General features: G+C 39.4%; 1 protein-coding gene across 6 annotated transcripts in view; it reads right to left on the reverse strand.

Moving 5' to 3' along the window:
• The window catches only part of SPIN1 (spindlin 1), an 80921-nt gene that overhangs the window by 35618 nt on the left and 17880 nt on the right, over window positions 1-27423 (reverse strand). For 3 of the 6 annotated variants that reach the window (XM_055579142.1, XM_055579143.1, XM_055579144.1), the window contains exons 2-3: window positions 11809-12026; window positions 5040-5118 (exon numbers count right to left, since the gene is read on the reverse strand). The exons of 2 other annotated variants lie outside the window; for them this stretch is intronic. In XM_055579142.1, coding sequence (XP_055435117.1) covers window positions 5040-5118; window positions 11809-11814 — 85 coding nt within the window. In that variant the 5' untranslated portion in view covers window positions 11815-12026. The remainder of the gene's footprint in view (window positions 1-5039; window positions 5119-11808; window positions 12027-27423) is intronic. One more of the 6 variants, XM_055579145.1, reaches the window with a different exon arrangement.

Raw genomic sequence — 27423 nt, forward strand, 5'->3', positions numbered from 1 at the left:
ACAAAATTCTCTTAATGGAAACAATTTCAAATCCCTGGAAGACTGTAAAAAGCACCTGGAACAGTTCTTTGCTCAAGAAGATATAGTTTTGGGAAGAAGGAATTACGAAGTTGCCTTAAAAAATCACAGACGGTAATGGAACAAAAAACATTATGTTGCCCAATAAAGTTCTTGAAGAAAATGAAAAAAGTGTCTTTTATTTTTACTTTAAAACCAAAGGAACATTTTGGCCAACTCAATACAATGCCAAAGGCACAATCCATGAAAAAAATAACTGATAAGTCAGACAATTAAAATTTAAAACTTCTGCTCTATGAAAGACAATTTCAAGATGCTAAGAAAATATTTGTGAAAGACATATCTAATAAAGTACTGTTATCTATAATATATACAACTTTTAAAATTCTGCAACAAGAAAACAAACTGATTATAAACATCCTTTAAAAAATGAACCGAAAACCTTAATATATACCTCATTAAAGAAGACAGAGATGGCAAATAAACACATGAAAAGATGCTCTGAGAAATACAGGCTCAAAACAATGAGACACCACTAATATACCTATTAGAATGGTGAAACTGACAACAGCAAACTCTGGAGAGGATGTGAAGCAACTGGAATTCTCATTCAAAGCTGATGGAAATGCATATTTGGCAGTTTCTAACAAAACTCTTACCATATGATCCAGAAATTATGCTCCCTGACACTTACCCAAAGGAGGTAAAAATTTATATCCATATAAAAGCCTACACATGGATGTTCATAGGACTTTTATTCATAAGTGCCAAAACTTGGAAGCAATCAACAAGACATCCTTCAGTAGGTGAATGCATAAACACTTGGTACTATATCCAGACAACAGATTATTCAGTACTGAAAGAAAAAAGAGCCATCAAGCCATGAAAAGACATGGAGGAAACTTAAACCCATAATACTAACCTGGTAAGTTTACATATTTTATGACTCCATCTATATGATATTCTGGAAAAGTCAAAAACTATGGAGACAATGAAAGGTCAGACAATAAAAGGTTAAGGGGGAGGCAGGGATGAATAGCTGCAGCAAAGAGGAATTTTAGGGCCGTGAAGCCTCTCTGTGTGATACTCCAACGGTGGATTCGTGTCATTACTTGTCAAGACCCACAGAGCACACATCACCAAGAGTGAACACTGCGGTGAACTACAGACTCAGGGTGATGATGTTCACTGCAACAGACGCATCTATTTAACAAAAGTACAAGTGGCTGTGGGATGCTGCTGCTGGGAAACACTGAAGAGACGGGATATATAAGGAACCATTGTACCTGTGGCTCAATTTTGCTGTGACTTGAAATTGCTCTACAATAATAGTCTATTTTTAAAAAATTCTTTATAAAAAAATAAAGAGGTACTAGACTTATTCTTTGACCATCAACACTAGGCTAGATTAACAAGAGTTAAATGATGCCTTCAAAACTGAGGTAAAATTACTTCAAAGCTTGAATTCTATAATCAGATAAAATACCAACTGGCATTTACATTCACGTATGGGCTCAAAATTTTACAGCTTAAACAAATCTCTCAAAATTATTGGAAGATACTCCAGAAATTGGGAGAAAAGCACTGTAGACACACAGGACTCAAGAAACCATGTCAGAAGTCCAGCACAACTCCTGAGAAGCAGGCTAAGGGACCCATACAGATGGGGGCAAGAGACAAGGGACGCAAAAAGGTTTTCTCCAAGAAGCTGATGCCACACAACAGCATGTAAGATAAATTAGTCATAACACAGACAAAAGTTACTATCTCTGACATTAAAAGACTTTCAGAAAGCAGCGAAGAAAAAAATGGGTTTCTTATCTGAACAGAAAAAGGCCAAAGAGGCCTTTAAAACTACAGCGATACCATTCCTTGTCCATCAGATGGGAAAAGCCTACGCTGCTGGTGACATGCACCACTGGCAAGACTGCGCAAGAAACACTGACAAACTGCTTGCTGCTAGGAACGCAAAGCGGTGCAAAGCCCACACAGGGGAAGGCGATGGCATCTTACGTAACTACATATATACTTGAGATCTGATTCAGTGCTACCTCAAGAAATCTATCCCAATGACAGTGCTAAGACAAATGGGAAAGGCTATTCACTGCAGTTATTATTTCCAATAGCTGAGTAAAAGCAACACAAATGTCCAAGTAAATGACTACTCTACAAACTAACTTCGTACTTCTACACAATGGGATACTATTCAGTTGTAAAGAACCATGAGCCATTTCTCTATATATTGCTAAGAAGAGGTCACAACTACATACTGTTCAGGGGAAAAGGCAAGTAACAGAAGAACAGGTAGGTATGTATATATTAACTGGGCACTAAAATTACTTTGTTATTGACAATGGCTTCATATCAACCATCTGAGGATCACAGATTTTCCAGCGGAAAACAGAACAAGACCCTTCAGTAGGTAGCTACAGTTACATCTATTTGTTGATTGAAGTGAGGAAAAACAAGCATAATTTACAAAATAAACTGTTCTATGATTCACCTAACAGTACAGTCACTTCAACTGTCCCAAACAATAACAGGCAAGAAAAACTATATACACTCAAACTGTTTTAACAAGCTCATCCAGACACAAGTTCCAAAATACTCAGCATTTTTTTTAAATTTACTTTTACTGTATTATTTACTTATTTTTGGCTGCCCGGGCTTTCTCTAGTTGCAGTGCAGACTTCTCACTGCAGCGGCTTTTCTTGTTGTGGAGCACAGGCTCAATAGTGTGGCACACGGGTTTGATCGCCCCTTAGCATGTGGGATCTTCCCGTGTCTCCTGCATTGACAGGCGGATTCTTTATCACTGAGCCACCAAGGAAGCCCTTTTTATGTGCATTTTTGAAAATTGTTATTAAGAGACAATTTCAGTAAATCTGAGAACCGAAAAGAATATGAATGAATCACTATACATTACACCTGTAGCTTTCTAACAATCAATTCATCCACTGCCTATTCATGAAACTTTTAAAGATGTACACGCTTTAGCTAGGCAAGAGTACACACTAAGAAACAAAGGCACAGCAACCAAGAAAAAGGAGAATCTAACATACAAAAGAGGAAAAAGAAACTCCAAGGATGACAATGTTGTATCAGATCGAGACAATAATCAACAAAATAGAAAATGACAGAAGGTGCTAGAAAAAGACTCTCTTAAGAAAAACAAGAACAGATGGATTATCTATTACATTCGGCATGCAGGAAATTATATTGAGAGGAGTTTCATAAAGCTGTTAGAGGTTCTAGAAGACTCCAACTTGCAAAGAAACTTAAATAGAAAAAAATAAAGCAATCACAAAACTCCAAGAAAAACATAATGTATCAAAAAAAAGTAACCATACTGCATTACTTGGCTCAAATGTTCAATATTTATGTAGTAATCATGACAGAAACAATAAATACATTTCTAGCCAAAGCTTTTTTAGAAGTTTAAAGAAGTAGTAAAACTGTCAAGATGACATAATGCTATGCGTAAGTTCAGTTCAGTTGCTCAGTCGTGTCCGACTCTTTGCGACCTCATGAATTGCAGCACACCAGGCCTCCCTATCCATCACCAACTTCCAGAGTTCACTCAAACTCACGCCCATCAAGTTGGTGATACCATCCAGCCATCTCATTCTCTGTCGTCCCCTTCTCCTCCTGCCCCCAATCCCTCCCAGCATCAGAGTCTTTTCCAATGAGTCAACTCTTCGCATGAGGTGGCCAAAGTACTGGAGTTTCAGCTTTAGCATCAGTCCTTCCAAAGAACACCCAGGACTGATCCCCTTTAGAATGGACTGGTTGGATCTCCTTGCAGTCCAAGGGACTCTCAAGAGTCTTCTCCAAAACACTGTTCAAAAGCATCAGTTCTTCAGCGCTCAGCTTTCTTCACATAAAAAATCCTAAAAGATGTTATCAGAAAACTACTAGAGCTCATCAATGAATTTGATAAAGTTGCTGGATATAAAATTAATATACAGAAATCATTTGTATTTCTGTATACTAACAATGAAGTATCAGAAAGAGAGATTAAGGAAACTAGTTTATTTATCACTGCATCAAAAAGACTCTAAGGACTTCACTGGGGTTCAGTGGCTAAGAGTCCATGCTCCCAATGCAGAGGGCCTGCATTCAATCCCTGCTCATGGAACTAGATCCATATGCTGCAAATAAGGGTTCACATGCCACAGTTAAAAGATCTCCTATGCTGCAATGAAGATCGAAGATCCTGTGGGCCACATCTAAGACCTGGTGCAGCCAAATAAATTCACTGTTGTTTCTGTTCAGTCGCTAAGTGACTCTTTGTGACCCCAAGGACGGCAGCACACCAGGCCCCCAGTCGTTCACCGTCTCCAGGAATTTGCTCAGATTTATGTCCCTTGAGTTGGTGATGCTATCTAACTATCTCACCTCTGTCGCCCCCTTCTCCTCGTGCCCTCAATCTTTCCCAGCATCAGGGTCTTTTCCAATGAGTCTGCTCTTCACAACAGGTAGGCAAAGTACTAGAGCTTCAGCATCAAGCCTTCCAATGAATATTCAGGGTTGATTTCCTTTAGGATTGACCACTTTCACTTCCTTGCAGTCCAAGGGACTCTCAAGAGTCTTCTCCAGCACCATAATTAAAAAACATCAATTCTTCGTCACTCAGCCTTCTTTATGGTCCAATTCTCAGATCCATACATAACTACTGGAGAAACTATAGCTTAACTAGACAGACTTTTGTTAGCAAAGCGATGTCTCTGCTTTTGAATATACTGTCTAGGGTTGAAACAGCTTTTCTTCCAAGGAGCAAGTGTCTTAATTTTGTGGCTGTAGTCACTGTCCGCGTTGATTTTGGAACCCAAGAAAATAAAGTCTGTCACTGCTTCCACTTTCCCCCATCTATTTGCCATGAAGTGAGGGGACCGGATACCACCTTAGTTTCTTGAGTATCGAGTTTTAAGCCGGCTTTTTTACTCTTCTCTTTCACTCTCACCAAGAAGCTCTTTAGTTGCTCTTCACTTTCTGCCATTAGAGTGGTATCATCTACATACCTGAGGTTGTTGATATTTCTCTCGGCAATCTTGACTCCAGCTTGTGAGTTATCCAGCCCAGCATTTCACATGATGTACTCTGCATAGAAGTTAAATAAACAGGGTGACAATATACAGCTTGTCATATTCCTTTCCCAATTTGGAACCAGTCAGTTGTTCCATGTCCCACTCTAATTGTTGCTTCTTGACCTGCATACAGGTTTCTCAGGAGACAAGTAAGGTAGTCTGGTATTCTTATCTCTTTAAGAATTTTCCACAGTTTGTTGTGATCCACAAAGTCAAAGGCTTTAGCATAGTCAATGATGCAGAAGTAAATGATTTTCTGGAATTCCCTGGCTTTCTCTATGATCCAACAAATGTTGGCAATCTGATCTCTCGTTCCTCTGCCTTTTTTTAAACCAGTCTGTACATTCGGAAGTTCTCGGTTCACAAACTCCTGAAGCCTTGCTTGAAGGATTTTGGGCATAACCCTGCTAGCAAGTGAAATGAGTACAATTCTACAGTAATTTGAACACTCTTTGGCACTGCCTTTCTTTGAAACTGGAATGAAAACTGACCTTTTCCAGTGCTGTGACCATTGCTGAGTTTTCCAAATTTGCTGACGTATTAAGTGCAGCACTTTAACAGCATCATCTTCTAGGATTGTAAATAGCTCAGCTGGAATTCTACCACCTCTCCACTAGCTTTGTTGGTAGTAAATGCTAAGACCCACTTGACTTTACACTCCAGGATTTCTGACTCTAGGTGAGTGACCACAAAATCGTGGTTATTCAAGTCATTAAGACCTTTTCTGTATAGTTCTTCTGTGTATTCTTGCCACCCTTCTTACTCTGCTTCTGATAGGTCCTTACCATTTCTGTCCTTTATCATGCCCCTCCTTACATGAAATATTCCCTTGATATCTCCAGTTGTCTTGAAGAGATCTCTAGTTACACAAGCCTCTTCACCACGAGAAGGCTGTGATCCATGAACAGGAGCCAAATTAATAAATAAATATCAAAAAATAATAATAAAGCATTAAGAAAGATAATTTATCTATAAATAAAGCCTAAGGAAGCAGAATACCAGAACTTCAAAAACTATAAAACACTGATGAAAAGAAAATGATGATATACTGTGTTCTTGGAATGGAAGAACCAATAATGTTAAAATGGCCACAATACCCAAAGCAATCTACAGTCAATGCAATTCCTTTCAAATTACCAATGGTATTTTTCATAGAACTAGAACAAAAAATTTTATTTGTATGGAAGCACAAAAGAATCCAAATAGCCAGAACAATCTTGAGAAAGAACACACCTGAGGAATCATGCTCCCTGACTTCAGATTATACTACAGAGACACAGTAATCAGACAGTATGATACTGGCACAAAAACAGACATAGAGATCAATGGACAGGATAGAAAGCCTAGAAATAAACTCACACACTTTGAGTTTCTGAGTGGCAAGAATATACAATTGAGAGTTTGTGGGGAGGCAAAAACACAGAATAGAGAAAAGACAGTCTCTTCAGTTACTACTGCTGGGAAAACTGGACAGCTACATGTAAACGGATGAAATTAGAACATTCTCTTAACACCATATACAAAAATAAACTCAAAAGGAACTAGACTTAAATGTAAGACTGTGTATTATAAAACTCCTAGAGGAAAACAGAACACTCCGACATAAATCACAGCAATATTTGGGGAGGTGGGGGGAGCAGGTGGGGGCGGGGTGGCTGGCTCTGTCTCTTACAGTAATGGAAATAAAAGCAAAAATTTTACAAATGGTATCTAATTAAACTTTAAAAATTTTTGTACAGCAAAGAAAACCATAACAAAGCAAAAAGTCAATCTACAGACTGGGAGAAAATATTTGCAAATGATGCTACCAACAGAGATTAATTTTCAAAATATACAAACTTCATACAGCTTAGTATCAAAAAACAAACAACCCAATCAAAAAAGGACAGAAGATCTAAACAGACATTTCTCCAAAGATGACACACAAATGGGTAACAGGCATATGAAAATAAGCTCAACATTGCTAATTATTAAAGAAATGCAAATCAAAAGTACAAACAATGAGGTATCTGACTGACAGACACGAGTCAGAATGGCTGTCTTTAAAAAGTCAATAAACAATAAATGCTACACAGAGTGTGGTACTCTTCTACACGGTTGGAGCACATAAACTGGTACAGCTACTATGGAGAACAGAACAGAGGTTCCGTAAAAACTAAAAACAGAGCTACCATATGATACTGGAATCCATGCATCCCAATGTTCATAACAGCACTAATTACAACAGCTAAGACCTAGAAGTAACCATCAACAGATGAATGGATAAAGATGTGGTACACTTATACAACAGACTATTACTCAGCCATAAAAACATGAAATAATGGCACTGCAGCTACTGTAGAGACCTCGAGATTATCATATTAACTGCAGTCAAGGAAAACTATCACATGCTATCACCTACATGCGAAATTTAAAAAAATAATACAAACGAACTTATTTACACAACAGAAATAGACTCACAGACACAGAAGACAAACTTATAGTTACCAGAAGAGATATAATGGGGGGAGGGGATAAATTAGGAGTTTCTGATTAACCTAAACACATTATCATACATAGAACAGGTAAACAAGGACCTACCATATAGTGGAGGGAACAATACTCAATATCTTGTAATATCCTATCATGGAAAAGAATCTGAAAAACAGACATGTATACGCAGGTGGCGCTAGTGGTAAAGAACCTGCCTGCCAATGCAGGAGATGTAAGAGACGCAGGTTCAATCTCTGGGTCGGGAAAATCCCTGAGAGAAGAAAATGGCAACCCGCTGCAGTATTCTTGCCTGGAAACTCCCATGGACAGAGGAACCTCATGGGCTACAGTCTACAGAGTTGCAAAGAGTTGGACACGACTGAAGCAACTTAGCAGCAGTAGCGGCAACACATATACAACTGAATCACTTTGCTGTATACCTGAAACTAACTCAACATTGCAAATTAGCTGTATTTCAATTAAAAAATTAAATAGACTTCATTTAAAAAAAAAAACAACAAAAAGGCTAATGAGAGAAAAAGATGTTATGTGAAAAAGAATCCTCAACAGGTTTCAATAACTAATAAAGAAAAATCTGTATATTCATTATTTACAAATACTGAAGGCAAAAATCAAAATGAATAGAATGCCTACTTTTTGATAAAATCTTTGGCACTATTTGACATTTCACTCATGAATTTCTACTGATTGGTAAACATAAAAATCGAGGTTTTAAAAACATCTGAATATAGTAAAAACAGTTGTTAATCTGAGTATTAAGGCAATGGCACCCCACTCCAGTACTCTTGCCTGGAAAATCCCATGGACGGAGGAGCCTGGAAGGCTGCAGTCCATGGGGTCGCTAGAGTCGGACACGACTGAGCGACTTCACTTTCACTTTTCACTTTCATGCATTGGAGAAGGAAATGGCAACCCACTCCAGTGTTCATGCCTGGAGAATCCCAGGGACGGGGGAGCCTGGTGGGCTGCCATCTATGGGGTCGCACAGAGTCGGACACGACTGAAGCGACTTAGCAGCAGCAGCAGCAGGCACATCCATCTATTATTACCATTCCCTGTACTTATCAGTATGATTAAAATGTCATAAAGGGAGAAAATTTATATTTGATAAACTAGTAAAAATGGAGGCTAACTCTATGGGAGGAAAACATGAAAAATTTTATCAGGTAAAAGGACTTGCGGCTCAACATCATTAGGTATATATATAAACTACCACTGTAGAAACCAATTAAAATGCAACATAATTACACAAATAAATCTAAGTTATTTAAAAAACAGAAATCCCTATTATGTTGAACTATGTATATAGAGATAATGCAAATATTCAATTTTCAAATTTTTATTGATTACACATGCCCTAATGACAAACACTGTCAGGTATTAGGATTTGCCCACTGTGGTGGTTTTAAAACATGACCATAATTCTCTGACACTTCTCCCATAGAGCAGAGTACATGCACACTCCCTTGAACCTGAGCAGACCTTTGAGACTGCGTCAATGAACAAAATGCAACAAAAGTGAACCCATATAACTTTCAAGACCCCCAATAGAAGACACCATGCATCTGTGCCTGTTTCTCTTCAGGTACTTGCTCTGGGAGCCTTAAGTAGTAAGTCCAGATATCCAATGGCCCACAGTGGAAGAGAAATATCCTAGGAGCCCTACACAGTGCAGGCTCCCCGCTTCAGTTTTGAGATGGCACCAGACTAAGGGCACATCTGAGCCACCACAGCACATCCAGAGCAGCTCTGGAATGTCTGTCTAGGTTTCTTGATGCATGAAAATAAGAAACCCCTTTCTAGGTGAATTTTATTTGTTAATGGGCACATTTGTTACTGATATAAGGATTTAAAAGTAACAGAGCCTCCATTTATGTTAACAGGAAAAATGATTAAAATAATTTTATAAATAATACTGACCAAAGGGATCATTGACCTAAAAGTATAATACGTAACAGTGAAAAATAAATGACCCCAGGATCTTACACATTAAAATATTAAACAATAGGCCAACTGGAATTTACAGAGTACCCATTCTGTCTTTAGTGCTATGCCACATGCTCTAAGAATTATCAAAGGATAAGAAAATATAAAATCAAAGTATTGGCTAGGATTAGATAATCTCTCCCTTAACAGTAACATCTCCTGGTTTAGCTCCTTCAATTACTTATACCATACTACACATCACTTTAATCAGTTCTCTCTCCTAACTAAGAATATGACTTTAAATCAATGAAGAAAATAGGAGTGATGAATTCAGAATGGTGTGCCTAAAAAAACTTGGGGTACAATTACTATTTCAAGCTACAGAAACATGAGGGGTTCACCGATCAACAAAAACTTGTTGACAGCAATTTTCGAACCAAATGAGATGAAATAAACATTTTGTTAAAATAGTATGATCAACAAAAACAATGCGTTTTGCAGAGCAGCTAGGCATATAGCTAAGCACCTCATACACAAAAACACATTTATTTTTTCATAATAACCCCAGTAGATACATAACAGTATTATTGTTTAGATAAGGAAAAACAAGGCTTAAGAAGATACAAAATGCACCAATGTTTACACAGCTAGTAAAAGAGCAGAACAGGACTTCCCTGGTGGTGCAGTGGATAAGAATCTGCCTGCCAATGCAGGGGACACAAGTTTGATCCCTGGTCTGAGAAGATTCCACATGTCGCAGAGCAATTTAAGCCTGTGTGCAACTTGAACCTGTGCTCTAGAGCCCGCATGTGGCAACTGAACCTGCGCTCTAGAGCCCACATGTGGCAACTGAACCTGCACTCTAGAGCCCGCATGGGGCAACTGAACCTGTGCTCTAGAGCCCACATGTGGCAACTGAGCCTGCGCTCTAGAGCCCGCATGGGGCAACTGCTGAAGCCAGTGTGTCTAAGCTTGTGCTTAGACACCAAGAAGTCACGGCAATGCACCACAAAGAGCAGCCCCCGCTACGAGAAACTGGAGAACCTGTACGCGGTAACAGAGACCTAGTGTAAACAAAAATAAATAAACAAATTATTAAAAAATTTTAAGAAGTAAATAAAAAAAGAGCAGGATAGAACTGATGAGAGAGTTGGAATCAGAATAGTAAACCCTCAGCTGACTTACACTCCAGTCTGTCACCATGACTGCAAGTTAATCTTATAGACAAATTTAACAGCTGAATCAATGTTTACAAGAGAGGCACTAAAATCAAAGAGATAAAAGCAACTTAAAATCTTAATCCCTGTGGCTCCTCTACAAAGGAATTACAAACTCCATAGCGAATAAATAGAATAAATTCTAAAGCACACAGCAACCATTTTAAGATTACTAGTAATTTTGCTAGCTGAATTCTCAGATTCACTTATATTTGACAGATGTTTTCAATATTCAAATGTATTTCTGGAATGGAGAAAAATAAAAGTCCAGAAGAGAACACTGGGCTTCCCTAATGGCTCAGCGGTAAAGAATCTGCCTACCAACGCAGGAGACACAAGTTGATCCCTGGGTCAGGAAGATCCCTAAACGAAAAAAATGGCAACCCACTCCAGTATTCTTGCCTGGGAAATTCCATGGACAGAGGAGTCTGCAGGGCTACAGTCCATGGGGTCGAAAAAGAATCAGACACAACTTAGTGAAAAAACAACAACAACAAAAGAATGTATTTATTACTTACCTATTTTATTCTGTAGCCTATAGGATTTTTACCTTTTAGTTTTCTAGGGTAGACAAAAACCATGCAAAGTCTAAACTTCTAGTATCAGCTGTATGCCACAAAAATAAGAATTTCTATTAAATATTCATTTCATTTCCATACATTACATTTCAGTTCCTTCAAGTAAATACACAAAAAGCTGAGTTTACCTTTTTTCCTATTAAATACTCTAAATCTCACTAAATCTAATACTCATCTAGTCATCTCACTTTCACTTCTTTCAAAAACCAATGATAAAACCTTTACTTACTAGAAACCTCTTAAGTATTTACAATTCACTCGCTAAATTTACTGGACATCCATAACTTACTGCAAAAAACCACAGGAAAAATTAATATGATTCCCTACCTTTCAAAAACCTAAACCTGTGTTTTTCACATGTATAAAATACTAGAAATCACACAAAGCTTTAAGAATAGCAACCACTAGGAATTACATGAGAGCATTCCCCATTTTTACAACTGTTTCAAATTTATTGTACTAAAGTAAGTGTAGAACTGCACTGCCTACCTGCATCAGCTCTGGACCGCTGGCCAGGTGTCTTTCCGAATGGGGTCTTCATTCATCTGTATTTAAGTGAGCAGCACAGCTGCTGGACTAGGGTGAAAATTCAATACGCTCCAATTTGAAACTTTTCACAGAATTTCAATGTTCTTGTTAATCCATCATCCCAAGCGCTTTTTTTTTTTTTAACAAGTTCAGCAAAAATACGTGAAATCTTAAGTACTCTGTAAAACAGTGAAATAACAGTTCATTACTAGAGCATCACACAAGAGCAAACTTCTCCAAGTAAGCCATCAAACATGACATTATTTTAAATGTAACATCAGTGAAAATGCATTTTGCCCAGAAGCAATTAACTTTAATTTCTCAGTCCTCGGTGCCAAGGACTGCACAGAGAAGCAAGAGAAAAGGAAGTACTAGACCCTTCAACAAAGAAAAGGGTAGTTCCTTGGCGGTCAGTTGAACATTATACAGCCTTGGGCTTCCCACGCTGTATCCCAATCCATTTTGCTGGCAGAAAAGGGCAGACACTGGTATGTCAAAAAAGATTTAGACTGGCACAGCCCATCTTCTTGACGGGACACAAAAAGACCCAGCAAGACCAGGAGTGAGAAACAGGTGCAGCAGGTACACAGTGGAACAACTGCTGGAGGATGAGGCAACACTGGAATCCACTTCAAGCCTGAGCCACTGCTGGGTGGAAGGTCGGTGAACCAAGATAAGGGATTACAGTCAGTAAGACCTAGCAGTTCCCTTTCTGCTCCCAAGATTCCAGAACCAGAGGGAAAGATCCAGTAACTCTGGAGGAGCCTTAAAGCAATTTTCAATCATTCCCATGCAAAAAGTTAAATCATCTTATAAAAATGGTTTATCCTTTAAACCAAATTTGGGTCCAGTTTACAGTCCATGTAGTAAAACATCTATGGAAACATATTCTCATAAAACACAAAAATATCTACCACAAATTTCAGTTCACAAACTGAACCACCTGACTACATTCAGTTCTCATGTATTAGTTACCTATCTACAACTTATAGCCATGTGTTCACAGGTTTAAGAACTAAAGGGAATGCATTTTCTAGAGACTAAAATGTAACATAATAGTTAAAATAATTTAAAAGTCTAAATAACAAGGGGAAAAGGAATCATTTTAACTGGTAAAAAATTCTTAACTACACAAATAAAACTTCAGAAAACCTCAAGGGAAATTTAAAATCAAATGGACTATATAATTCAATGAATATTCAGAACGACTACTGTTTGAAGCTAAGGTAGAAGGGGAGAGACATTACACAAGTAAGTAAGCAAAGGAGATAGTATCTCAAGTGGCAGTAAGTTATAGGGCATCCCTCAGAGATATGGTGGGTTCAGTTCCAGACTACCACAACAAAGCGATTATTGTCAACTGTCAACTACAAACTGGTTTTTGCCAAGGGCATTTGCCATCTGCCTCTGTGGAGACTGAACACTGGGCTGCTGCAGCTGTTGACCTTCAACACCCCCCGAGGGAGTTCAGGGTAGAGAATAAGGCACTCTGCTCCACAGAATCTGGTAGAACAGGTCTTTAGACAGTTAGATATTTTCAAGAACTGATTTCATTACCCCAATCTTGATATGTCCTCATATCTAGAAAAGCACTAAATCCCTTCATGAAGACATCAGCTCCTCATGACTAGCAGAAAACCTCTTATTAGGTTAAGAGCTTGATCGCACTGAAGTCCCCCTTCACAAAATCTTTATATTCACTTTCCCTCACTACCTCTTTGGAGCAGTCTCTCAGAGCTGTATGAGATGCTGTCTCCCTGGCTGCAGTCCTCATTCTGTCCCAAATAAAACTTAACTCACAACTCTCATGTTGTTTTTAAGTCGACACAATAAAATGAGTCACATGAATTTTTTGGTTTCCAATGCATATAAAAGTTATGTTCACATTATACTGTTGTCTATTAAGTATGCAGTAGCATTATACCTGAAGAAAACTATGTACATATCTTGATTTTAAAAGATTCTATTGCTAAAAAAGCTAACCATCATCTGCCAATGCCAAGCTGCCACAAACTTTCAATAAAACGAGGTATGCCTATAATGAAAAAAAATTGGAAGCAGTACTACCAAGTCCATGCTCATTCTGCTTGCCGCACAACAGGGCAGTGAATCCAAGAGACAAGGTAGAGACAAGCCAGCTGACCAAGGAGATGGCAGACTAACGTCTCAAAATAACCATCCTGTCTGGGTCTGGATGCCAGGTTCTTTTATAGAACCCAAGAGAGAAGCAATGAGGAACCACAGTCAAAAGGCAGAATAGAGAGGGAGGCAGTGAGGAAGTAAAGTAAAAAGGGTTTTCAGTCTTGCAAATACCTCCGGGAATGGCCAAGCCTCTGGAAAGAATGTGTAAATCTTTTCTTTGCAGCCATTCACAGATGGGTAGGGTCAGATTATCTATGAGCTGAGCAAGGCATTTTATTTTAGTTTAACAGGCAAACAATAAAGTTTGTGGAAGTGATGGAATTCCAGCAGAGCTATTTAAAATCCTAAAAGATGATGCTAGTGAAGTGCTGCACTCAATATGTCAGCAAATCTGGAAAACCCAGCAGTGGCCACAGGACTGGAAAAGGTCAATCCTCATCCCAATTCCCAAGAAGAGCAGTACTAAAGAATGGTCAAACAGGACAGTTGCACTCATCTCCCATTCTAGCAAGGTTACGTTCAAAATCCTCCAAGCTAAGCTTCAGCATTACGTGAACAGAGAACTTCCAGATGTTCAACCTGGGTTTAGGAAAAAGAAGAGGAATCAGAGATCAAATCGCCAACATTTGCTGGATCATAGAGAAAGCAAGGGAATTCCAGAAAAACATCTGCCTGTTTCACTGACTACACTAAGGCCTTTGACTGTGTGGTTCACAGCAATCTGTGGAAAACTCTTAAAGAGATGGGAATACCAGACCATTACCTGCCTCCTGAGAAATCTGTATGCAGGTCAAGAATCAAGTTAGAACTCTGTATGGAACAACTGACTGGTTCAGGATTGAGAAAGGAATACAAGGCTGTTATTGTCACTCTGTTTATTTAACTTATATGCAAAGCACACGATGAGAAATGCTGGGCCGAATGACTCACAAGCTAGTCCAAGAGAAACATCAAAACTTCAGATATGCAGACAATCCCACTCTAACTGAAGAGAAACTAAAGAACTTCTTGATGAGGGTGAAGGTAGGAGAGTGAAAAAGCCAGCTTAAAACTCAATATCAAAAAAACAAAGATGATGCATTCGGTCCCATCACTTCATGGCAAATAGAAGGGGAAAAGGTGTAGGCAGTGACAGATTTCCTCTTCTTGGGCTCTAAAAATCACAGATGGTTGACTGCAGCCATGAAATTAGAAGACCGCTGCTTCTAAGCAGGAAAGCTATGACAAACTTTGTGTGTTAAAAAGCAAGGACTTCATTTTGCCGACTAAGGTCTATATAATCAAGGCTATGGTCTTTCCAGTAGTCACGTATGGATGTTAGAGCTGGACATTAAAGAAACAGAGCAAGGTAGAACTGATGCTTTTGAAATGTGATGCTGGAGGAGACCCATGAGAGTACCTTGGAAAGCAAGGAGATCAAACCAGTCAGTCTTAAAGGAAATCAACCCTGAATATACTCTTTGGAAGGACTGAAGCTGAAGCTCCAATACTTTGGTCACCTAATGCAAAGAGCTGGGCTACTTCCCCAGTGGCTCAGTGGTAAAGATTCTGCCTGCAGTACAAGGGCTGCAGGTGACATGGGTTCAATCACTGGGTTGGATGATCCCTTGGAGAAGGGCATGGCAACCCACTCCAGTAGTCTTGTCGGAGAACCCATGGAACAGAGGAGCCTGGCAGGTTACAGTCCATGGGGTCACAGAGTTGGACACAAATGAAGCGACTTTGCACACACGCACAATGCAAAACAGCTAACTCATTGGCAAAGACCCTCATGCTGGGAAAGATGGAAAGAAGAAGAAGAGGGAGACAGAGGATGAGATGGCTGGATGGCATCAAGGATTCAATGGGCATGAACTTGGGCAAACTCTGGGAGATGATGAGAAACAGGGAAGCCTAGTGTGCTGCAGTTCATGCGGTCACGAAGAGTACTTGGCGACTGAACAAGAGGCAGAGAGGCAGGGTCCTTTAAGGCAGGCCATTAAGTAAGATTTGAAAGGCAAAATGGTTGTCTGAGAAGGCCTTACAAATAGCTGTGAAAAGAAGAGAAGCAAAAAGCAAAGGAGAAAAGGAGAGAGATATCCATTTGAATGCACAGTTCCAAAGAATAGCAAGGAGAGATAAGAAAGCCTTCCTCAGTGATCACTGCAGAGAAATAAAGGAAAACAACAGAATGGGAAAGACTAGAGATCTCTTCAATATTAGAGATACCAAAGGAACATTTCATGCAAAGATGGACTCAATAAAGGACAGAAGTGGCATGGGCCTAACAGAAGCAGAAGATATTAAGAAGAGATGACAAGAATACCCAGAAGAACTGTACAAAAAAGATCTTCACAACCCAGATAATCATGATGGTGTGATCACTCACCTAGAGCCAGACATCCTGGAATGCAAAGTCAAGTGGGCCTTAGGAAGCATCACTATGAACAAAGCTAGTGGAAGTGATGGAATTCCAGTGGAGCTATTTCAAATCCTGAAAGATGATGCTGTGAAAGTGCTGCACTCAATATGCTAGCTAATTGGGAAAACTCAGCAGTGGCCACAGGACTGGAAAAGGTCAGTTTTCATTCCAATCCCTAAGAAAGGCAGTGCCAAAGAATGCTCAAACTACCGCACAACTGCACTCATCTCACACACTAGCAAAGTAATGCTCAAAATTCACCAAGCCAGGCTTCAACAGTACGTGAACCATGAACTTCCAGATGTTCAAGCTGGATTTAGAAGGCAGAAGAACCAGGGATCAAATTGCCAACATCCACGTGAACCATGAACTTCCAGATGTTCAAGCTGGATTTAGAAAATGAAGAGGAACCAGGGATCAAATTACCAACATCCACTGGATCATCGAAAAAGCAAGAGAGTTCCCGAAAAACATCTATTTCTGCTTTATTGACTATGCCAAAGATTTTGACTGTGTGGATCACAACAAACTGTGGAAAAAATTCTTCAAGAGATGGGAATACCGGACCATCTGACCTGTCTCCTGAGAAATCTGTATGCAGGCCAAGCAGCAACAGTTATAACTGGACATGGAACAACAGACTGGTTCCAAATCGGGAAAGGAGAATGTCAAGGCTGTATATTGTCACCCAGCTTATTTAACTTATATGCAGTGTACGTCATGAAGAGAGTTCATCCAGAGTTCATCTGGGCTGAATGAAACACAAGCTGGAATCAAGATTGCTGGGAGAAATATCAATAACCTCAGATAGGCAGATGACACCACCCTTACGGCAGAAAGCGAAAGAACTAAATAGCCTCTTGATGAAAGTGAAAGAGGTGAGTGAGAAAGTTGGCTTAAAGCTCAACATTCAGAAAACAAAGATCCCGTCCCATCACTTCATGGCAAATAGATGGGCAAACAATAGAAACAGTGAAAGCCTTTATTTTGGGGGGCTCCAAAATCACTGCATATGATGACTGCATCATATGCAGATGAAATTAAAAGATGCTTGCTCCTTGGAAGAAAAGTTATAACCAACCTAGACAGCATGTTAAATAGCAAAGACATTACTTTGCCAACAAAGGTCCGTCTAGTCAAAGCTATGGTTTTTCCAATAGTCATGTATGGATGTGAGAGTTGGAATATAAAGAAAACTGAGAACCAAAGAACTGATGCTTTTGAAATGTGCTGGAGATGTCTTGAGAGTCCCTTGGACAGCAAGGAGATCCAACCAGTCCATCCTAAAGAAGATCAATCCTGAGTATTCACTGGAAGAATTGATGCTGAAGCTGAAACTCCAATACTCTGGCCACCTGATGCGAAGAACTGACTCATTTGAAAACACCCTGATGATGGGAAAGATTGAAGGCAGGAGAAGGGGACAACAGAAGATGAGATGTTTGGATAGCATCACCAACTCAATGGGACATGAGTCTGAGTAGGCTCTGGGAGTTGGTGATGAACAGGAAGGCCTGGCGTGCTGCAGTCCATGGGGTCGCAAAGAGTCAGACACGACTGAGAGACTGAACTGAACTGAATGACTGAACTGAACTGAACTGATTAAGTAAGATCACAATAACATTAAGAAAAAGCAAGTTGAAGAAACAGGTCCAACATGGAATCAGAATTGGCTGGTCTCTGTAGAAGCAGCAGCACCTTCTCTAAAGGTGACTTTTCCCCCACGCAAGGTTCCCAAGCTGTTCCTTGGGGCTCTCCCACATTGAGCTGAGGAAATCAGTCTAGGTGTCATGACAACAAAGACAGACATCCACCTTTCCCAAGAGTCCACCCAAAAGCCATGCAAGCCTTGCACAGCTCTACCTCTTTCACACCAGAAATCTCAGCTTCCACATTCAACTCTTCCCACGCTGCTGTAGCTTTCCCTACTGGAACCCTACAGCCCTTAACCTCCAATTGTCCAAACCTCTCCACTGCCTTCTGAAAGGCAGTCCACGCCATCCAGTAGCTCCCTCCAAAGTGGTTGTTCGTGTTCTCCACTGTCTTTCCCCCCACACCCTCTTGTGGAGGCACGTGCCACAGCACTCACTAGTAATAACAGGCCTCCCTTTTTCTTCAAAAGAATTGATGCTTTTGAACTGTGGTGCTGGAGAACGCTCTTCAGAATCCTGTGGACTGCAAGGAGATCAAACCAGTCAATCATAAAGGGAATCAGTCCTGAATATTCATTGGAAGGACTGATGCTGAAGCGGAAACTCCAATACTTTGGTCACCTGATGCGAAGGGTCCACTCATTAGAAGACGCTGATGCTGGTAAAGATTGAAGGCAGGAGGAAAAGGGGATGAGAGAGGATGAGATGGTTGGATGGCATCACCAACTCGATGTATATGAGTTTGGGCAAGTTCCGGAAGTTAGTGATGGACAGGGAAGCCTGGTGTGCTGCAGTCCATGGGGTCGCAAAGAGTTGGACACAACAGAGCAACTAAACTGAACTTTTTGTTTCAGATCTCTATCTACCTATTAACCCTCTAGTCATCTGCACACATTTTTGAAAATTTTGTTCCTGGTTTGCTTGTTTTCCATTACATTTTTGGCAACATAAGATCCTTTGAACAAAATGCCCCCTTGGTTCTAACTTCAATCTACCCAACTCCAGCCAACTATCTCCACAGTCACAACCTCAAGCTTCTCATTACCAATCACTCCAATACCTCTGGAATCTTTATTTTAAGCATCTCACACTCAAAACAACCTCTAGTCACTGCACTTTTCTTACACCAGCCATCCTACTGCCAACAATTACTTTACACAACCACCACCTCCAAACTACGGCTTGATTTTTATCTCCTTGGGTCCTAACCGCCCTCATTACTCAGCTTAGATTCCACAGATGGTCAACTACATAGTGACTCCGTTGCTTGCCTCTGGCACTTTCTGCCAAAACCAACTTCTTGTTTACTACAACCACAATTTGAGCCATTAAGCATGGCTGAAAAACTTCAAACTTATAATCTTATATCTCAAGTGAGCTTTTGACAATACCATGCCCACCCTCAGCAGGTAAGTTTCCTTTTTGCTAGTCAGATGGAAGCAAACAAAAGAGAACTACTCATTTTCCCACTACCAAATTTATTAGCTGACCGGTACCTTCTCCTACTATAGTAACAGACGAACTGTTTCAATTCAACCCTTTCATATGTTTTGCAAATCCCATCTTCTGTATCAATTTCCCTTACCACTAAAATATTCTCAACAGCACCTAACAAAGGATGTAGTATTTTCCAATTTTAAAAACATCTCACGACTCTGTTCCTTTTCTGACATTCTTTACAAAGCTACTTCAAAGACCAAAGAATATTTTAACCTACACAAGTACCAATGTTCCCTAACTTAATAAATCAACTTGGTTCTATAACATAAAAAATTTGGCTACTGATGATCTAAAGGCACCCTTCTCACTAGCAGATATAAGCTTGTCTTTGTATGATTTTCTATTGCTTACCACTGCATTAAAATTTTCAGGTTAAACTTGTTACAATACTTTCACAGAAAGTAAAACACACAGATTGAAGAGCTGCAGCAGGAAAGGATACAGGAGGTTTTTTAATAATACAAAAGTCCTTCTCCATTTCTGAGTTGCAATTACTATTCCAAACTGCCTGATTTTATCTTAGAAATGATATAGCAAAATCTCATTTCTAAGATAGCAGGAGTCACAATTTTTTTCAAATATCACAGAAAATGTTATCAAGTGAAGCTTAATTTGATGGCCATAAAAAAGATAGCCCTGTATTCAGGATTAAACCCAGCAGACTGCTAACCTCATGAGGCGAAAGGCTTCTAGAGAATAATGTTGCATAGTACCAAAGAGCATAGTACCAAAGAATCACCCCAAATTACCCACTGATTATGAACGGTGGTTGACAGTGGAGGGACCAAACCATTCAACACCACTAATTATGAGCCAACCACACTTCGGAGTCTTCCAGACATGATGTAATGCAAAGCACACAATGCATTAGAGCAGGTAAGAAGCTTCTACAACACAAATGGGTTATATTCTATAAAAGTTCAATGTCATAAGAAAAAAAGGTAGACATACTGATCTAGATTGAGACTAAAAGCAGACAAGTAAATCCTAAATGAATGGTTCGGAGGGGGAAAAGCTGTAGAAGACACTCAAGACAAATGGGGAAATTTAAATAGGGACTATATAATAGATAACACATTATGACATTATCATTAACCTTTAAAAGCACGATGACATTATAGTTATGCACAAGAATACACTTATTTTTAAGAAACGCATACTGAAATTTCTACAGGTAGGGTGACATAATGTCTGCAAGTGAATTTCAAACATTCAGGGGAAGAAAGCAATACATACAACAAACAATCCAGTGAAAATGACAAAATATTAATTTCTGAATCTAAACAAAGAACATACTAATGTTATTCTCCAAATTCCTACTTCAATTTAAATTTTAAAAATAAATAAATAAAATTTTTTATAATAAAATTTGGAGAAAAGATGATCTTGGATTTCCCTTTGTTAAATCCATCTGTATTAAATATAGCTAGCTATCCAGGTATGCAATTTTGCTACACAACTTTTAAAATGTCATGAATTTAGTTTTAGAGCTCAAAATTCTTCGATAATCATCTCAAAGGTTGTTTGTCCTCAAGCACATGCTATGTCTCACTCACTGATATACATGTAACAACTCAGACCCTATACAGCCACCATGAGGCGCACACACTATAGCTGTTCCATTTTGGAAATTAAAAACCTACGGCACCGAAATTAAAACAGCTCGCAAGTGGGCTGCAAGAAGTATTACTGAGATATATTTCTTATTTTAAAAATAAACACAGGGACTTCCCTGGTGGTCCAGTGGTTAAAATTCTGCACTTCCACTGCAGGGGGCATGGGTTCAATCTCTGGTAGGTGAACTAAGATCCCACATGCCACACGGTGTGGCCCACAAACCAAACAAAAATTAAAAACATAGATGGTGCCCATAAAGGAAAAGGACACGGCAAAAAAAAAAAAAAAAAAATCAATGACACAGCGCTGTTGTCTCCAAAAGGTTAAGAAATTAATGTTTCAAATTTTCAGATGTAAAATTAAGTAATAAACACAAAGCAGAAGTTACATATCAAAATATTTGCTGCCAGCTGCTATCACCAAACAGTGCTATTTATAAATTCCTAAAGCTGCTTAAGCAAAAGTGCCATGTTCCAAAGAAGTCTCAACACCAATGCAAAAAACACAGGAACACTAAAGGCCAAACACATCACGTGTAAGCTGAAGTTTAGGCTGCCGACAAGGGTCTTAAAGTTGTCATCATAGAGGGTTCAGAGTGTGTGTGTGTGGGGGGGGGGATTTATATCAACACAAATATTTATATGAAAAATGACACATGGCTAAAATCCGAATAGGACCTAAACATTAAACAAAAAATAATTTTCTTAAGATATTGCAGATACAAAGAAAAACACCCAAATCTTAAAAGTGTTATGATGCCTGCAATTTACTGCAACTTTCAAATGGTTCAACAAAAAGTATTAGTAGAGCAAAATGTTAGCAAATGAAATCTCAATGGAGAACATACAGGCATAATTAAGCTATAGTTTTAACCTTTCAATGTAGAGGAAATTTCATTTTAAAAGCCTGGGGGATGGGGAACAGCAGAGAGAGAACAGCAAAGTTTGGAACTAGTGGCAACAGCACAGATTACTACATGTACTCAACAGTCCGTAGCTTATTTTCTAAGATGAGATTTTTTTTTTTTTAATAGATTAAGAAAAGGTGGCAAAATATTTGCAACTCCTAAATCTGGATGGCAAGTATACAAATGTTCAAATGCCTGTTTCAACTTTTCTATATGTTTGAAAATTTTCACAATAAAATGGTAAGAGAGAAAAAGAGTCAATAGTTTCAGATTTTATAAATCTGGAAAGAAAAAGCATCGGTTTACAACTTAGAACCTTCCTAAGTACCTAAAAGAATTTACTAGAAAGTCCAGTCACAAATCTTTCAATGGATGGCAAGTAAAACCAGCACTCTAGGTCTCCGGTGCTGACATCCCTTTGGCTAAAACTTAAAGGTTAAAATGAAGGGCTCAATGGATTAAAGATCTAAACCTAAGACCAGAAACTATAAAACTCCTAGAGGAGAACATAGGCAAAACACTCTCCGACATACATCACAGCAGGATCCTCTATGACCCACCTCCCAGAATATTGGAAATCAAAGCAAAAATAAACAAATGGGACCTAATTAAACTTAAAAGCTTCTGCACAACAAAGGAAAACTATAAGCAAGGTGAAAAGACAGCCTTCAGAATGGGAGAAAATAATAGCAAATGAAGCAACTGACAAACAACTCATCTCAAAAATATACAAGCAACTCCTACAGCTCAACTCCAGAAAAATAAATGACCCAATCAAAAAATGCGCCAAAGAACTAAATAGACATTTCTCCAAAGAAGACATACAGATGGCTAACAAGCACATGAAAAGATGCTCAACATCACTCATTATCAGAGATATCCAAATCAAAACCACTATGAGGTACCATTTCACGCCAGACAGAATGGCCGCGATCCAAAAGTCTAAAAGCAATAAATGCTGGAGAGGGTGTGGAGAAAAGGGAACCCTCTAACACTGTTGGTGGGAGTGCAAACTAGTACAGCCACTGTGGAGAACAGTGTGGAGATTCCTTAAAAAACTGGAACTAGAACTGCCTTATGACCCAGCAATCCCACTGCTGGGCATACACACTGAGGAAACCAGAATTGAAAGAGACACGTGTACCCCAATGTTCATCTCAGCACTGTTTATAATAGCCAGGACATGGAAGCAACCTAGATGTCCATCAGCAGATGAATGGATAAGAAAGCTGTGGTACATATACACAATGGAGTATTACTCAGCCATTAAAAAGAATACATTTGAATCAGTTCTAATGAGGTGGATGAAACTGGAGCCTATTATACAGAGTGAAGTAAGACAGAAAGAAAAACACCAACACAGTATACTAACACATATTTATGGAATTTAGAAAGATGGTAACAATAACCCTGTGTACGAGACAGCAAAAGAGACACTGATGTATAGAACAGTCTTTTGGACTCTGTGGGAGAGGGAGAGGGTGGGATGATTTGGGAGAATAGCATTGAAACATGTATAATATCATATATGAAACAAGTTGCCAGTCCAGGTTCAATGCATGATACTGGATGCTTGGGGCTGGTGCACTGGGACGACCCAGAAGGATGGTATGGGGAGGGAGGAGGGAGGAGGGAGAAGGGTTCAGGATGGGGAACACATGTATACCTGTGGTGGATTCATTTTGATATATGGCAAAACCAATACAATATTGTAAAGTTAAAAAATAAAATAAAATTTAAAAAAAATAATAATAAAATGAAGGGCGCAATTTGAACGCAACATCATTAACTACCCAGTGTTTGGCTACAGTATATACCAAGAGTATACTTGGAAGGCCTTCAGAGCCCCAAACTATCAATATAAACAAAACCATTAAACAGTCTAAATCACTAGACATCTAAACACCAAGTTCTAATATAAGAGCTCTTAAGCATGGACAAACTTCACAAGTACCATGAACTTGGACAAGGGAAAAATTCTATCTTCATTTTCCTTTGACTTCCATCATGTGTATGAAACCACAATATTATTTGAATATCCCTGACTTTCTCAAACAATAGAAATCACAGATCTTTCCAACCCCCACTGCATATGTTACAGATCTCAAAATAGCTTTAAAGCTCATCCACTACTTCTAAATTAAGTTACATGCCCTGCCACAGAACAGACATGACCAGAGCCATCAGGGTATTAGTCATCAAACTATGAAAACAGAATTGGTGACTGTTGTAAAACAAAGAGTTTGGCTGGCCTTCGTCCCAGTTCCTAGGAAGTACCTTCTAAATCCTTGGAATGTACTTAGTAACAGGAGTGCTTTTGATTTATGATCCCCTAGACAGTTTGTGCTAACAAGATGACTCACCAAAAAGATCAACTAGGGGATTAGAGAATTGGGATTTTGAATCCCCTGACAGCAGTCATTTTCAAGGAGAGAAGCTAAAGATTGAGCTCAACCTTACGGCCAATGATTCAATCAGCCATGCTTACATAACAAAGCCCCAATAAACAGTTTGGACAGCCAAGCTTCCCTGGTCAGCAATACTCCAGCCCTACACACCATTACATATCCATGTGCAGGACAGTGATACTCCTGACTCCACCAAAGAAAACTGGATGATCCCCACCCAGATTATTACAGACCTCGTCCTGTGTGTTTCTTCTTTTGGGTGGTCATGGGGATTTGGATCCTTTTCTGCTATAATGAAACTGTAGCATTTTCCTGAGTTCTATGAGTTCTTCTAGTAAATTCTCAAATCTGAGGTGGTCATGGGAATCCCTGACTTTGTAACCCAGGTGGTCAGAAATGTGGATGGCTTGTGGACCCCAAGTTTATTGCTGGTGTCTGCAGTGAGGGCAGTTTTATGGAGGACAATGCTTCAGCCTGTAAAGTGTAGCCTCACTCTGAGCAGCCAGCATCTTAGGATTATATGCACTGACCCACAGATCTCTAATGCTCTCCTGTATTCCCTATCATAAATTATTTATGGCTCAATATGCTACAGTCCATGGGGTGGCAGAGTCAGACCCGACTGAATGACTGAACAACGAACAACAAATGTGAAAGGTCAAAGGCCACCTCAATTCACTCTCTGATGAACATCAAGAACTACCATTTCAGTACCTTAAAATATAAAAATTGTTTACCTATATGTCTTATCTGCCACATAATACAGAAACAAAAAAGCACTATTACTAAATTAAAGTTTTAATATTTTAGTTAACTATTTAAATGTTTCAATTTATTTCCCCTTTGCTCCCTTGTATTTAGCTTACTATATTCAGAAACATTCTGAGAAGGTATCCATAGGTTTTGCCAGACTGCCAAAAGACCCATGACAAAACCACTCCTGCCTAAAACCACTGGCAAAAAAACAACTCCGAATCTTTGGTGTGTCTTTACAAGGATACACACAGGAATCACTATAAGGAACAGACAGTCCTGGTAGTGACGGACTACCATCACTGGTGATGGACTGGTAATTTAGACCACTCACCTGAAAGCTAGAATATTAAAATAAAATCTGAAAGAACAACACTAACAAAAACTATTGGGAACCAGGGTTTCTTATAGGAACGGTTAATTCCAGGTAAAGGGGAGGAAATACATGAAGAGCTTGGAACATCTTGCGCATACCAGAAGCCAGGAAGTTATCCAACTTAAGAAGGTATCACTGGAGTGGTGTCACAGAGACAAAGGGGGTTCTTTTACATTATTTTCTTGACTGTTAAATTGTTCACCCTCTGTATCTAAGTTCCACATCCACAGATTCAACCTACCTTAGATAAAGAATATTCAAGGGAAAAAAATTTCAGAAAGTTCCCCCATAGCACTGGTAACTACTTACACAGCATTTATGTTGCAATTGCAACCATTTATGCAGTACTTATGTTGCATTTGGTATTATAAATAATTTAGAAATGACAAAGTATATGGGAGGATGTGCAGAGGTTACATGCAAAAACTATGTCATTTTATGGAAGAGACTTGAGCATCCATGGCTTTCTTCAGGGGATTCTAGAATCAATCCCCCGCAGATACTGAGGTACAACTGTTTATGACTGAAAATGTCCACAGGCCAAAGGTTGAACACATACACTGACACATACCCTAATCACATGCTTGCAGGTATCAAAGAATTTGAAGATAGTGCTTCCAGAGGTAGGGCCTTGAGAGGTAAACCCCAAATTTGCAACCACTTTTATCCCTGAGGGTAACGGCCAAGTGTTTGGGGCAGCTAAAGGTAACAACTTTGCAAGGTGAGGGGCCAAAGGCCAGAACCCAGGGACCACCAAAGGAAGGAGGGGGCTAGTATATCCATCTCTTTGTAAGACGAAATCCTGAACTGCTCTTGGGATCTGAGGGAATGGTAGGTAAGAGACCTAGCTGCAACTCATCTCTACCTTAAAAATTATCCTAAACCACCTAATCCCTCAGATGTCTGGCAGAGCAAGCATAAATCCTCTCCAGGAATACCATCCCAGAGCCCAAATTATCTCAAACAATTTAAAAAATATAATCTAATACATGTGCAACCATGTAAGTTAAACCACAAAGAGACAAAATAAAAACAAGCTGCAACAACAAATAACAACAACCAAAAAAAGCAAGACCCACTAACGTTTAAAGAGCCTCTTGATGAAAGTGAAAGAGGAGAATGAAAAAGTTGGCTTAAAGCTCAACATTCAGAAAACGAAGATCATAGCATCCAGTCCCATCACTTCATGGGAAATAGATGGGGAGACAGTGGACACACTGTCTGACTTTATTTTTCTGGCTCCAAAATCACTGCAGATGGTGACTGCAGCCATGAAATTAAAAAACACTTGCTCCTTGGAAGGAAAGTTATGACCTACCTAGACAGCATAATAAAAAGCTTTGCCAACAAAGGTCCGTCTAGTCAAGGCTATGGTTTTTCCAATGGTCATGTATGGATGTGAGAGTTCGACTATAAAGAAGGCAGAGCGCCGAAGAATTGATGCTTTTGAACCGTGGTGTTGGAGAAGACTCTTGAGAGTCTCTTGGACTGCAAGGGGATCCAACCAGTCCATCCTAAAGGAGATCAGTCCTGGGTGTTCACTGGTGGGACTGATGTTGGAGCTGAAACGCCAATACTTTGAGTTTTGAAACTCCAATACTTCTCATCAGCCACCTGTTAAGAAGAGCTGACTCATTTGAAAAGACCCTGACGTTGAGAAAGATTGAGGGAAGGAGGAGAAGGGAACGACAGAGGATGAGATGGTTGGATAGCATCACCGACTCGATGGACGTGAGTTTGAGTGAACTCCGGGAGTTGGTGATGGACAGGGAGGCCTGGCATGCTGCAATTCATGGGGTCGCAAAGAGTTGGACACGACT

Source organism: Bubalus kerabau, chromosome 4, assembly GCF_029407905.1.
Source record: "Bubalus kerabau isolate K-KA32 ecotype Philippines breed swamp buffalo chromosome 4, PCC_UOA_SB_1v2, whole genome shotgun sequence".
NCBI classification, from domain to species: domain Eukaryota; kingdom Metazoa; phylum Chordata; class Mammalia; order Artiodactyla; family Bovidae; genus Bubalus; species Bubalus kerabau.